Genomic DNA, 14,344 nt, shown 5'->3' with positions numbered 1-14,344 from the left:
GCTACTCTGAGTGGACGAGCCGACAGTCACGGTCATCACGATCAAGTACTTTCAATGTACCTTTGGCCAGAGATGCAACATTAGGAGGTATGGATAACGATAAACCATGTGCCCACATCTGATCCTCCCCGCCGACTGAACCTCGTTATTTGAATGGCCGCAATATTCAGAGGAAACTCACCATAAGGATTTGCCGGCAAAACGGGACGGACGTGAGTGTTCAATTCATTTAGCAGAATATTGGGGTCTTCTAAGAATATGGTTGGACTAGAACGATGAAAAGAGACAGGTCGAGTTCAGCAAAGAGTGCAAAGAGCCTATCAAACAGACTTCTTGGGCCAACAGGAACTGAGGAAGCGATAAGAGACGAAGCGACGTTGCTGAGAAGTGGCAAGCTTGCGCTCGAATACATAGCTTGTTTGGAGGACATGTCGACAAGCACTGGGAACCAGTGACTAGCAGTAAGCTGTGTAGTTGATGCGCCAGTGGTCGCGGCCGTTGCCGCAGCAGTGGCGCAGCATGTTCAAGATGCCTGCGGCGTTTTCACGATTGTGTCATTTGCCGTGTTTAAATGAGCTCTAACTAGAAGAGGTGTTACAGCCGACTATCCATCATGTAACCATCATGGATAGTACGAGCGCTGAGCGCTGGACAGTGGTATATCTAACACGAGCACCAGGATCGTTACACACCCACATTTGCTCACACCCATCCCTCGAATATGACCGTCGTCCTAAATGATCCCAGTTGGTGGCCGAAAATCAATTCGAATGTTTTTTATAGCTATTGGATACGTTCGTTGCACCAAGATCTCTCGATCTAGTGACATTGACTTGCGTTTCGCAGTTGCCGCCGGCGTCGTGGTGGTATACGATTGGGGTGAGCAGAACAGTGTTCGAAAACTACCGAGATTCTTATGATATTTCCAGCACTAACACTAGGACAAGAGGTAGGTCGATATTATTGTCGCAGTAGCCAGCTCGCTGAGAACGGTGTTAGATTGAACTGATCTGGGTGAGTGTCAGAGTCACATATCAGGATACTAATGAATTCGCGACAGACGCATCGTTGGTCTCTCATGACTGTGCTGTATTTGATTGTTCGTACCTTATATTGTGCTATAGCATGGTTGGCGAGCTGTGCTGATTCTCCAATGGTCTAGATACGCTATATTGGAATACCATATTCTGTGTATGTGTCGAGGCCGAGAGATTGGCACCGTACTAATAGCTCACCTCTCACGATCAGTGTGTATATGTTGGGTATGTTTTATATGCGCTGTATTCGATTCTTCTGACCTGCGGCACATAGCATTTGCGCCATATATCTCGTTGACAGATGCAGTGGGTATTACGCAACCATCCCATTCCCATACAAATGAATACACTCATTTGTAGGGGTGAGTGAGATTCTGAACATCGAACTTGGCTCGACATAATAACTACACAGGTGTGAGTTGGAATGTTTAATCCTACTACGATGGTGATCACTAATTGGGTGTTTCAGGTAATAACATGTACTACGCAATAAATGGGACAAATGTGGTTGTAACTGCCATGTTGGGCGGTGAGTTACCCAGCTGCGATACCTCAGTGATTGACTCGACTGGAACATGATACAAGTCATCATGATTGCTCGGTTGTATACCATGTACGAGAGATCTAGAATGATCCTTATCATCCTTGTTTTTATCTTCCTGGCTGTTAATATTGCCTGCGGAGTCGTGACGGCAATAGCACTCAAGTATACTATACTGGGTAAGCTTTACTCGTTGACTTGAATGATGCACCTCATTTGACGAACGCCAGAGGAGCTGATCATTTCTGGCACATATATATGCGATCTCGGATATGAGGGAAATGTCTGGCTTCTGAACTCACTGAATTGGATGCTCTACACTGTTTGGGAGGTCCTCGCACTGTGTCTTTCAGTCTGGATCGCTGTAAAACACTTTCGTGACCTGCGACGACTCGGCCCATCTCGGACAAGGTCGACCATCGGGGACTGTTTCAGAGTGCTGATAAAATCTCACGTGCTTTTTTTTGCAGGGTGAGTTTGTAATGTGCATGTGGTGATTTTTCTGTGCTGAAGTTCCGCACGTGCTAGCTTCGTCTGTGTCTCTTGTCTTGAGCTTGCGATTCTTTCTCCAGAGCTTGCGACTCTCACTCCAGGGCTCGTGGTGCGCTGACCTATTGCTGACATTTACGTGTAACCACTGCTAATTATTCCTGTAGAATTCAACTTCTATGGGCACTCAGATACTTGTTGGTGTTCTTCCGATTTTCTTGGGCGTGCAGATGTTTGTTCTGGGACCACGCCTCATCCTTAGCATTCGAGAATATCACGCTAAACTCGTGGCTAACTCCGATGCAGAAACTAGCATGACTTCAATTGTCTTCCAGGAGCGTGTGCATGTATCAACTAGCAGTACTGTGTAGTGCCACACCGTATTCAAGGACTTGATCTCCGTGAATCTGATCTCTTCACCTCCGGCATAGATTTATCGATAACGTCTGCGAGACGGTTCGGGTGTTTCTTCAATTCTAAGCATGTATTGTTAAAAGATTATGAGGCTAAAATTGTACCAAAGTTCATGCAATCTACATGTGTTCTTGGTTCAGAGGATCATCGAAGACACTCCTTCTTTCATCACACACTTGGACATATTGAAATGTGCACAGCGAACGACCTGCGACATCACTACAACTTGACATGCCTCTGAAATAAATATAAATCAATGAAGATACTGCACATCAAGCTTGAAGCCGTCCACCTTCTCCCTTGTGCTGTTCTTCAACATTCACTGACATCAATTTTTTGTTAAGGTATCGCCAACGTATATGAAATATCCCATTCAAACACCGGCTAGGAAGCTCTTCTCCTTTGGCAGACACCCTGATAAATGGTCGAGTACATGGAGTGCGTTCTGCGGGCGTCATCGAATGGAGGTCAGCAAGATCGGACACATTGACAAATGCTGATTGGAGAGCTTCGTCTGACAGGTAGTGAACTAGCACAGGACGCAGCGACCAATTCATGAAAAGTACAGGTGGTCGCGGCTCGCCATATAGCACTGGAACGAAAGAACAAAAAAGGAGCAATGAGAAGTGGTAACAGGATGTGAGCTTGCGTGAGTGTTGTACGGCGTGCTGGATGGTGTAGATGGCATTGGTATCCATGTATGGCTGAATATAGTGTCGTGAAAGAGTAACTTGGAGGTCAAAAGGAGGGACTCCGGGGCCGGAGGGCACGCAAATAAATTGCAAATGAGCAGCACAGCATGACGGGGTGGACAGCATTGACACCGAGCCGGCGGCTATTCGTTAGATATATATGTTAGACATAGGCCTAGTGGCGGCACTGGCACAACATTTTCACGATGCCCTCGGCTAGCTTACTAGTATAGAGCACTGGCATGATTTGCCGTGTTCAAATGGGTTCTAACTAAAGGAGGGTTTTTCAGGGTTTTTCCTGATGAAAATTCAGGTACAACCAGCTATCCATCACCATCATGTAACCGTCATGCCGATTTTGGTGATATTACCAGCCCTGACTCGGAGCGCTGAACGGTACTAGGTATATTTGACACGAACACTAGATCGTTACACACCACAACATCCCCCACTCGCTCACCCATCCCTCAAATATGACCGTAGTCTCGAATGGTCCCAGTTTGTGGCCAGTAATCAATTCGAATGTTCTTTTCAGCTATTGGATAGGTTCGTCTCATTAAGATGTCTCGATCTAACATTGACTTGCAGTTTCGCAGTTGCTGCCGGCGTCGTGGTGGTATACGATTGGGGTGAGCAGGACAGTGTTCGCAAACTGCTGACATTCTTATGATATCCAGTATTAACACTCGGACGAGAGGTAGGTCGATGTCATCTTCGGAACAGCCAACTCGCTAAGAATAATCTTATAGATTGAACTGATCTGGGTGGGTGACAGAGCTCCATATCAGAAGAAAAACAACAAATACAATAATTTTTGCGCAGAAGCAACGCAGGTCTCTCATGACTGTGCTGTATTTGGTTGTTCGTACCTCATGTTGTGCTATAGCGTGGTTGGCAAGTTGTGCTGACTTCAAAATGTTTTAGATACGTTATATTGGAATAATATTTTCCGTGTATGTGTCGAGGCCAACAGATTGGTACCGTGCTAATAGTTCATCTCTGACAATCAGCACCAATATCCTGGGTATGTCTCGTATACGCTGTGTTCGATTCTTCTGACCGGCGGCACATAGCATTTGCGCCATTTATCTCGCTGACAGATGCAGTGAGTATTACGCAACCATATCACTCCCATCCAAATGAATACAATCATTGTAGGGGTGAGTGAGATTCTGACGATTGAACTTGGCTCGACATAATAATTGAATAGGTGTAAGTTGGAGTGTTTGATCCTAGTACGAGGGTGATCACTAATTGGGATTTTCAGGCAACATTTTGTACTGCGTAATAAATGTGATAAGTACGGTCGTGACTGCCATGTTGGGCGGTGAGTTACCTATCTGCAATACCACTGATGTTGACTCGACTGAAACATGATGCAAGTCATTATGATTGCTCGATTGCATACCATGTATGGGAGATCTAGAATGATCCTGTCAATCCTTGTTGTTATCTTCCTGGCTGTCAACATCGCCTGCGGAGTAATGGCGGCACTAGGGCTCAAGGATACTGCAGTGGGTAAGCTGTACTTGTTGACTCCAAGAACAACATAGCTCATCGGACAAACACCAGAGGAGCTGATAATCTCTGGCACATATATGTGCCATCTTACACTTGAGGGGAATGCCTGGTTTCTGAACTCAATGTCGTGGATGCTCTACACTATTTGGGAGGTCATCGCACTGTGTCTTTCAGTCTGGACTGCTGTGAAACACTTCCACGACCTGCGACGACTCGGTCCATCGACAGGATCGACTATCGGGGACTGTTTCAGAGTGCTGATGCAATCTCATGTTCTTTATTTTGCGAGGTGAGCTTGTAATGTCAATTTAGTTTTCTTTTTCTCAAGTTCCGCGCGCGCTAGCTTTGTTGGTGTCTCTTGCCTTGAACTTACAATTCCCTCTATAGAGCTCATGGTGCGCTGACCCGTTGTCAACATCTGCGTGCAACCGCTGCTCATCGTTTCTGTAGAATCAAAGTTCTTTTGGAACTCAGATACTTCTTGGTGCTCTTCCGATTTTATTGGTTGTGCAAATGTTTGTGCTGGGACCACGCCTCATCCTTAGCGTTCGAGAATATCATGCCAAAATCGTGGCTGACTTCAATGCAGAAATTAGTATAACTTCGATTGTCTTACAGGAGCGTGTACATGTACCGACTAGCAGTACTTTGTGGTACCACGTCATATTCAAGGAGACTTAGTCTCGCCGAATCTAATATTTTCGCCTTCGGCATCAGCTTATCGACAACGTCTGTTATCGGAAGGACCATGATAACCCTCTGATATCACTACAACTTGATATGCCTGTGAAATAGATCAACGAAGAAGCTGATACGTTGGTAATCACTGTACATTAAGTAAGCCGTCCATCTCTCTCTCGTACTCTTCTTCAACAGCTACTGACAATACTTTGTTGAACCAGGTATCGCCAACGTGTATGGCATTTACCATGCAGTTGAGAAGCTCCTCTCCCTTGGTAAACACCCTAATAAACAGTTGTGTAGATGGGGTGGGGAGATCGTGTTCTGCAAGGGTTATCGAACGGAGGTCAGCAATATCAGACGTATCGATAAATGCTGGCTGGCAAACTTCGTCTGACAGGTACTAATGAAGTGGCACAGGACGCTGGTTCTGCATTGGAATCGCAGGCAATCTGACATGGCTTTCAAGGTATCTGCGGCGAGTCTGCATAGAAGGCGACCGGGGCACCCTGGCAGATCAAAATCAGTTTTATCTATTCATAAAGTCTGATGCTCCCATCGCTCGGATGGATTGCGCTTGACATGGAGATTCAGGATGATATGATGTCCCAATCTCTGATAGTATATTGAAAACTCACGAACAACGTTTTCACCAAAGGTAAGGATGATGAAAGCGGATCAGAGGACGTGAAAGAAATAAGGCCTTCAAGAGTCACTAGTCAAGTGTGAACGAGCTCCGCATGGAGAATGAGAGGACAAAAGGGATCTTCGCGATTGCTCTACAAAGCCGACCATAGACGAAACTATGGATGGAACCAACACCTCGAAAGATAGCGTAAATGCCTGAAAGTAGCCTATGAATCCCAGAGGACAGTTTGTATTTCGCCCCAGAATTACGAATGGGCTTGTGAAGCTTGGCAATGAATCTGTTCTCATATTCTTAAAATTAGACCGACCTCACTGGAGAATTGTCAACCCATACCTGCCCCTTTTCCACCGACCAGAACAGTGGTGATCTCGAAAGGCAATACGTACCGTATGATGGCTACACACGGCCATACACGAATCGCTTCTTGGTTTAGCACCAAGTGGCACCCTGACTAGGACCCCGAAAAATCCCGGATCCCAGCACTGCGCTCACCAGCGTTCTAGACGTCTCAGACGTCAAACCTCTCGAACCTAATACTAATAAAACGCCAGTCCAACTCCAACAGACTCACTGTTGTTCCTAGAGTCGAATGGCCACCGGGAAGTCGCGTCCAATGCCCTTGGGGACCGGCAATACGAGCACTCGTGCTCCTACTCCCACAAATAGAATCAGAGCGTCCCATCGAAACACAGTATCTCTACTGTTAACGAGAGATGAAATTATGCAGCAAGAGTACGATGTCAAGAATAATGAAAGCAGCATCACCTTTCTAGAGAAGTCCCCCTTCCGTCATCCAGGCGAGCCAATGTCAAACGAAAGTCTTATACTTACAATTCTTCACATCACCCAATACACAGGAATCCCTCGCACAGCTATAGAAGGTCTCAGAGCCGTCGCAATACTCTTAGAAGACAACCTCACGAACAGCCCACCACAAACGCCATCATCAACCACCAAGCAACTAGCCGACTCCCTTACGACATCACTCTCAGCCCAAATCGTAGCCGACCTCTCGTCATCACTTTCAGCACACGTTATAGCAGCTATCTCACCTCAAATAGCCTCCATACTCACCACCTCAGAGAGCCTCAAGTCAAACGTAGAAGACCTAGCGAAACTCAAATCAGACATGGAGGCTAATTCTGAAAACACCAGCACCACCACCTCAGCATCAGCAGCCGCTACCCGAGCAGAACAAGCAACCGACGCTATTTTAAATAGTATCACTGACGTAAAGAATGCCCTACTGACAGCTAGGCCCCCCTCAACCCAGCCGAACAACCCTCTCTCTTACAGCGCAGTAGTACGGCAAAACACACAGACCCCAGCCCCAGTCTCGGCAGCCCTCTTACGCGCCGCAATTAAGGAACGTCAGATCCTAATTGAACCGGCACTCGGCGGAAGATTATACGAACCCGAAGACAGCTCGGTAGACATCGCTAAGAAACTCAAAAACACCTTTGCTGCAATCTCGGATGGAGAATCTCCTGACATTCAAATCAAAGCCACCACACGACTACGAAACGGTGGCCTAATTGTTGAACTAACCACAGCAGAAGCAGCAAATTGGCTACGTATCCCAGAAAATAGACTAAAGTTCACGGGCGCTCTAGACTCCCCGGTATTCATCAAGGAACGCCGTTTCACCATCATTATACCGTTCCTACCAATCACATCCGGTATCGAGGACGCAGAATGGCGACGTGCAGCAGAGGAAGAAAACAACCTGCCGACAGGCTCTATAGAAGCAGCGGGATGGATCAAACCCAGAATTCGGAGATCACCAGGACAAAAGGTAGCTCATGCCTTATTTCACTTTGCGGACCCAAAAGCAGCCAACATAACGCTACGCGACGGTATCTACATCGGTCAGGAGAAGTTTCACCCACGCAAAGATAAACGGGAGCCAGTAAGATGCGTCAAGTGCCAAACCTGGGGACACATAGCAAGAGACTGCAATGCCCCAACGGACACCTGTGGGACGTGCGGAAAGAACCATAGAACCAACGACTGCAACGCTTATCGAACCTTCCACTGCGTAAGCTGCAACTCACAAGATCACGCAAGCTGGGACAGAAACTGTCCTGAATTCGAAAATCGCTGCGCAGGAATCGACGCTAAGCTCCCAGAGAACTCTATGCCTTACTTCCCTACTGACGAAGACTGGACACAGGTAATGCTGCCTCCAAAACCAGCACCATATCGCAAGCCGGTCGAACAACCACCCTCCAACTATAGACCCATGCTCCACCAGTCAAATCTTCCCTTCGAAACCAGGAGACCTCACGGCAAACCTTCGCGAGGCATGCCCAATCATTTTGGCCGCTCTCACCACCGAGCCTTCACACCGACAGGCCCCAACTCGATCCCAATCTCCTCAGGCTGGGACATAGAACCTCCTCGAACAGCACCACAGAAACAGACTCCGTCTATGGCACCACACAACCCATCAACCCCCAATCACCCATCTCCATCCTCATCCTCGTCCAACAAACCATCATCCCCCTCCCGCTCATCCTCCCTACTCTCATCACCTCCAAACTCCCCACTATGCAATGACACCCCACGGACCCAGACCCCCCCTAATGTCTGAACGAACTAACAATATGACGACCAGACTACGAATTTGGCAGCAAAACCTTAATACTTCTTTGATAGCCCAACACTCACTCCTCAACAGCCCTATTGCCCGCGACTGGGATATACTAGCCCTGCAAGAACCTCACATTAATCGCACGAAGAATACAATATCGTCGCCCTACTTTCATGCGGTCTACCCCACCACCCGCTTCTCATCCCCAGAACTAACCTCCCGAGCTGTCACACTAATATCCAAAACTCTAGATACTAACTCCTGGCAACAGATCCCATTTCCGTCCCCTGACGTTGTAGTCACCCAATTTCGCGGACCCTTCGGACGTTGCACCATTTTCAACATCTACAACGACTGCAAACTAACGAAAACTCAAGAAGAACTAGCATCATTCCTCGAACGCGAGATCACCCGTCTACGTCCATCAGCGGACGACCACATGATATGGCTCGGGGACTTCAATAGACACCATCCCCTATGGGACGAGGACAGGAACACGCAACTCTTCAATAACCAGTATCTCAACGCGGCACAGCCACTTCTAGACCTCATAGCGGACTATGGCATGATCATGACGTTACCCAAAGGTCTACCGACCCTCCAATCGTCTAGCTCAAAGAATTGGACACGTCCAGACAACGTGTTTTGTACTGACCACACAGGAGAATCCTTTATAAGCTGCACGACTAACCCAGCCTTACGTGGACCAGCAACAGACCATGTGCCCATCCTAAGCATCCTCGAACTCGAACTCCCCCAAGCGACGACTGATATCAAGCACAACTACCGTGAAGCAGACTGGGAAGTATTCAACGAGGAACTAGAACTAGAGTTGGACAAGATCCTACCAGCTCAACCGCTCGTTACGGAAGCCGAATTCCAGACTGCGGCACGCACTCTTACGGCCGCAATCCAAGCAGTCATAGAACGAGTCGTCCCCAAGTCCAAGCCCAACCCCCACTCCAAGAGGTGGTGGACCAAGGACCTAACCATCATGCGTCGCGAGGTCGCGAAATTAAGCCATCTCTCGTACAAGCACAGAGACTTTGCAGGCCACTACAGCCACGAGGAGCACCGAATCAAACGCAATCAATACGCTGAAGCCATCAAACGGACCAAGAAGGACCACTGGATCGAATGGCTAGAGGACCTCTCAGGTAACGACATATGGACTGCTAACAGATACCTTACAGCAACAGCTAGCGACGGAGGCTTATCTAGAATCCCCACCCTCAAGCGATCAGGCGGAGGCACAGCCGACACCAACAAGGATAAGAGCGAGGCCTTAGCACAAGCTTTCTTCCCCCCCCCTCCAGAACACTCATCAGTACCGGAAGACTACAACTACCCGGACGCCGTCCCTACCCCGGCACCTATATCTATGACGCAGATCGAGCGTAGCATCTCAAAGTTGAGCCCATACAAGGCCCCAGGCCCTGATGGGATTTGTAATATAGTATTCAAACGTTGCACATACTTACTCCAACCTTACCTTCTCCATTTGTACAGGGCCGTATTCACACTCAAGACGTACTATAACCCATGGCGCGACTTCATAACCGTTGTCCTACGAAAGCCGGGTAAACCGGACTACACAGTAACGAAAGCCTTCAGACCGATAGCGCTTCTCAACACAACCGCCAAGCTATTGACTGCCATAGTAGCAGATGAAATGACCTACCTCCTAGAACGACACAACCTTCTCCCCAGCACACACTTTGGAGGCAGGCCGGGTCGCTCAACGACAGACTCACTCCATCTACTCGAAGCCACGATCAAGGACGCATGGCGCCAAAAGAAGGTAGTATCTGCTTTGTTTCTAGATATAGAGGGAGCCTTCCCGAATGCGGTTACTGACCGGTTACTACACAACATGCGTACCAGGAGACTCCCAGAAACACTGGTGAGATTCACGGAACGACTGCTGACAGGAAGGCGCACGCAACTCAAATTCGACGGACACTTATCGGATTGGATCCCTATTACTAACGGTATCGGACAGGGCGACCCTCTCTCAATGATATTATATATCATATACGACTCGGACTTGGTAGATATAGCCAAGGGTCACACGAAGACTGAACGCACCCTTGCATTTGTAGACGACACGGCATTTATAGCCATCGGGAAGACCTTCCAAGAGACTCACAATACATTGAAGAACATGTTGGAACGTAGAGGAGGAGGCTACGAGTGGGCCCTAGCGCACAACTCGAAATTTGAAACGTCTAAGTTCGCACTAATGGACTTTTCTCTGAATTCAGCTAAAGACCGGCCCCCACTAATCACGCGCGGTACCACGATCACGCCCACCGCGACACACAAATTCTTGGGAGTTATATTGGACGATGCGCTCAGATGGCAAGCTCACATAGCCTACACCATAGCGAAAGGTACAGCCTACGTCTTCCAACTTCGCCGGCTCTCCTCCACGTCCAATGGTATTCCACTCTCCCTGATGCGTCAGCTGTACCTATCCGTAGCACTACCGAAAATGCTCTACGCAGTCGACTTATGGTTTCGCCCTTTGTTTGTCGGCAACAACGACAAACCTCAACTGGGATCGATAGGAGTAGCCCGTCGTATAGGCCGAGTACAAAGACTCGCTGCCCTAAGTATTACAGGCGCCATGAGAACCACCGCTAATGATACCTTAGAGATTCACGCAAAGCTACTCCCGATGGAACACCGGATGCAAAACCTATGCTATCAAGCCGCAATACGACTAGCCGCGCACCCGAAGTCTCATCCGCTAAGCGAACCCGTCCGTAAAGCAGCCAAGAAGTATGTCAAACACCACCGCTCATCCCTGCATCATATATATCATGCCGCTGAACTCGACATCAACTCGGTCGAGACCATCAAACACAGCAGACGTCCCCCGAATGACAAGAACTCATACTCTACCCACATCGCATCGACAAGAGAACTAGCCATAGCAGCCCATAATGCTAACAACGATGAAGTAAAGGTCTACTGCGATGGGTCAGGGATAGACAAGAAAGTAGGGGCGGCGGCAGTACTGTACAGAAGAGGAAAACAACGCCCGAGTATCCTACGCTACCATCTTGGAACTACTGACGAGCACACAGTCTTTGAGGCAGAAGTCGTCGGTTTAACGTTAGCAGCTCAGTTGATCTCGCAAGAAGAAGATATCACGTATCCCGTCTCCATATTCGTCGATAACCAGGCATCAATTAAATCCGGTGACATCTTCTCCACCAAACCAGGCCATTACCTGACAGACCATTTCCGTAGTATATTGAATCAACTTAAGAAAACCAGCCGCAACCGAAACTTCAAGGTCAACGTTCATTGGATCTCAGGGCACGATGGAGTAGAAGGAAACGAGAAGGCAGACAAGGAGGCTAAGATAGCAGCAAAGAACCGCAGGGACAACAGCGCCACGCACAGACTGCCACCATACCTTCGGAAGGGAGTCCTCCCCAGTAGCCTGTCGGCGTTGAAACAGGCCCAGAAGAAAGATTCATCGAACCGCTGGAATAGAATTTGGCTAAAGTCCCCAAGACACGCTCACGCTACCTCCATCGACCCCAAGCTCAACGCTGCAAGCAAATCGTTCATCTCGCTAGTTCAACATCTACCTAAGCGGCACATCAGTTTAATGCTCTGGCTCCGCACCCGCCATATCTCACTCAATCAACATCTGCATCGCATTGGAAAAAGCATGTCCCCCAACTGCCCTCACTGCGTCGACACCCCAGAGACCGTCCAACACTTCCTCTTATCCTGCCCGCAATACGCACGTGAGCGTCACACACTCACCAATGTCCTCAAACGTCGCGCACTCTCCATTTCATACCTGCTGTCAGATGCCAAAGCCACGGACCATATCATTCGATACGTTAACAGTACAGGACGCTTGAAACCCACTTTTGGTGATGTCCCTCCCAGTACTCGCAAGAAATAGATAACGTCAGTTTGCCCCACAGAACAAACAAACATCCTACGCGTGCTTGCAACCCATGCAAGCACCTGGTAGCACTCGCTGACGCAGGGCAACACGCGCCAACCCAAGGCCAATCTGGAGATCAGTCGGAAGGAGACACATGAGTTGAGGAAGGGCTAGAACTTTCGTCGAAGAGCCACACGGTACAGCAGGGATCAACTCGCAGCACGTCGCGCCAGCCCAGTCTTACCTTTACCTTTCTATCCGCGCTCCACTTACTCCCCTCGTACAACGATCGCTCAGGCGGTCCGAGTATTTGTATATCCATTATCACACGTCAGGCCTACATACAAACGAGAAGTATCAGAAACGGCCCCGTGGAGTAGTAGGCTCGTGCACCTAAAACGGCCGGCGGGAACGGCGGACCAGTAGAGGCCATACCTCTATTGGGGCATTTGCAGAGCCGGAGACACGGCAGGGGACACAGGTGTCCCCCTTTCCTAGATAGAATTGTCCTACATAGGGTATTGTACCCCAATCGGACAAAAATTGGATTAAAAAAAAAAAAAAAAAAAAAAAAAACGGCCATACACATAAGGTGATATATGGTTCTCAAATGACTATAAACCGCAACCGTCAGATTTGACTTAACGGTACGTACGGTAACCGTACTACAGCACCGTATAATCTTGTTGTACGGCCTACAATGACTAGCCCTATATGAAAAGGTCACTATACCGACGACGACGACAGGAGAATCTTGGCATAATGTGTTCGGCTCCTTGATGAGGCCACTAAGACCAGTGGGAGTTATTCTCCTAACGACAACGGATGAGTCCGTAAGGTAGCCTGCAGTACTGTCGTTAAGGAGTAGAGGGGGAAGATACCGATGACCGGGGGAGAGGTTTGTCGTGGTATAACATGCTGGGGGCTCTCATCACGGCCTCTAGGACCGGGGGGGCTATCCTCTAACGATGACGGATGAGTCCGTGGGAGGGTGTTTCTTGAGGAATTGAGAAGCAGGCCTCAGAGAGAGGCAGGTCTCAGAGATAGGTTTCGTCCTACAACTTCGAAACCAAGTTCAAATCAAACGCGAGAACAGCAGAACAGTGCTTCGAAGGGTGAACTCTTGGCAGGTGCAGAAAGTGCTTGCAGACTGTCATCAGCTTGCACAGTCAGCTGTGCAGTATCGCTGTGGTGACCAGAACGAACGCATCAGCAGAAGGAACCAACAATCTTGGAAACGCGCTGCGATTCAAACCAAGTAGAAGAGGAACTTGAAGACCGAACATGCATGTACTGGCGTGAAAGAGTGCAAAGGTAATTGGAGTGCTTCGAAGTATCATATGTAAATATTAGTTTAGGCGGGGTAAGGACAATAAATATTCTTTTAAAAAAAGGCTTGTAATGTCAACTGGGTTTGAAAATATAACCGTAGACACACATACCAACTCAACCAAATAATCTGTTTTTGGCCTCGACCTGGACCGTCCGGATCATCGGACGCAAGGTACAGTCGACCCGAGAGCTCAGCGCTCAGTACTCAGTGCTCACCGCCATTCACTGCTGCTGACAGAGTGGCCGTCCGAACTCAGCGTAGAATGGACCCAATGACCGTCCAGTCGGACGCCAAAGGAAGGAAGGAAATCTACGAGCATCAAAACAAAACAACAGCATTTCATCATGGTAGGTTTTTACTTCTGACAGAATGAAATACAGGGATGTTGGGTTTAAAATTTGCCCGTCACGAATATTGTGTAAAGTGTTGAATTGTGGTCGCAGCAGTTGCGCAGCGTTTTCACGATGCCCTCGGCTAT

General features: G+C 48.3%; 4 protein-coding genes across 4 annotated transcripts; all 4 read left to right on the top strand.

The window, feature by feature from the left end:
• Positions 1-588: 588 nt before the first annotated feature.
• Positions 589-2,596, top strand: HD556DRAFT_178515 (uncharacterized protein). The gene is made up of 13 exons (XM_041309811.1): positions 589-794; positions 847-879; positions 930-949; positions 1,000-1,014; positions 1,061-1,099; positions 1,163-1,191; positions 1,249-1,262; positions 1,312-1,347; positions 1,507-1,566; positions 1,623-1,757; positions 1,809-2,049; positions 2,107-2,179; positions 2,235-2,596. The coding sequence occupies exons 1-13, from the start codon at positions 722-724 to the stop codon at positions 2,436-2,438; spliced, it is 972 nt and encodes a 323-aa protein (XP_041152321.1). The 5' UTR covers positions 589-721; the 3' UTR covers positions 2,439-2,596.
• A 774-nt stretch (positions 2,597-3,370) lies between these two features.
• Positions 3,371-5,425, top strand: HD556DRAFT_178654 (uncharacterized protein). Its single transcript, XM_041309812.1, has 14 exons — positions 3,371-3,486; positions 3,548-3,719; positions 3,770-3,802; positions 3,851-3,870; positions 3,923-3,937; positions 3,996-4,034; positions 4,098-4,126; positions 4,184-4,197; positions 4,247-4,282; positions 4,441-4,500; positions 4,557-4,691; positions 4,746-4,983; positions 5,082-5,089; positions 5,145-5,425. Exons 2-14 carry the CDS (start codon positions 3,647-3,649, stop codon positions 5,237-5,239), a joined length of 795 nt encoding a protein of 264 aa, XP_041152320.1. The 5' UTR covers positions 3,371-3,486; positions 3,548-3,646; the 3' UTR covers positions 5,240-5,425.
• A 2,376-nt stretch (positions 5,426-7,801) lies between these two features.
• Positions 7,802-8,194, top strand: HD556DRAFT_1212265 (uncharacterized protein; the record flags this gene model as incomplete). Its single annotated transcript, XM_041296585.1, has 1 exon — positions 7,802-8,194. A coding segment is annotated over one exon (393 nt), but the record flags the coding sequence as incomplete, so codon positions are not given.
• Positions 8,195-8,579: 385 nt separating this feature from the next.
• On the top strand, positions 8,580-8,972 carry HD556DRAFT_1250735 (uncharacterized protein; the record flags this gene model as incomplete). The annotated part of the gene is made up of 1 exon (XM_041298962.1): positions 8,580-8,972. A coding segment is annotated over one exon (393 nt), but the record flags the coding sequence as incomplete, so codon positions are not given.
• Positions 8,973-14,344: the final 5,372 nt, after the last annotated feature.

Source organism: Suillus plorans (genome assembly GCF_016647745.1).
Source record: "Suillus plorans strain S12 chromosome Unknown HD556scaffold_127, whole genome shotgun sequence".
Taxonomy (NCBI): Eukaryota; Fungi; Basidiomycota; class Agaricomycetes; order Boletales; family Suillaceae; genus Suillus; species Suillus plorans.
This window is presented reverse-complemented; position numbering and strand designations above follow the sequence as displayed.

Bases quoted from the DNA above. Each gene is read 5' to 3' on its own strand.
- HD556DRAFT_178515 (XM_041309811.1), top strand. From the start codon at position 722: ATGACCGTCGTCCTAAATGATCCCAGTTGGTGGCCGAAAATCAATTCG. The intron at 795-846 runs GTTCGTTGCACC...TGCGTTTCGCAG, and splicing joins TTTTTATAGCTATTGGATAC to TTGCCGCCGGCGTCGTGGTG. The intron at 1,758-1,808 runs GTAAGCTTTACT...GACGAACGCCAG, and splicing joins ACTCAAGTATACTATACTGG to AGGAGCTGATCATTTCTGGC.
- HD556DRAFT_178654 (XM_041309812.1), top strand. From the start codon at position 3,647: ATGACCGTAGTCTCGAATGGTCCCAGTTTGTGGCCAGTAATCAATTCG. The intron at 4,283-4,440 runs GTATTACGCAAC...TGGGATTTTCAG, and splicing joins CTCGCTGACAGATGCAGTGA to GCAACATTTTGTACTGCGTA. The intron at 4,501-4,556 runs GTGAGTTACCTA...ACATGATGCAAG, and splicing joins CGTGACTGCCATGTTGGGCG to TCATTATGATTGCTCGATTG.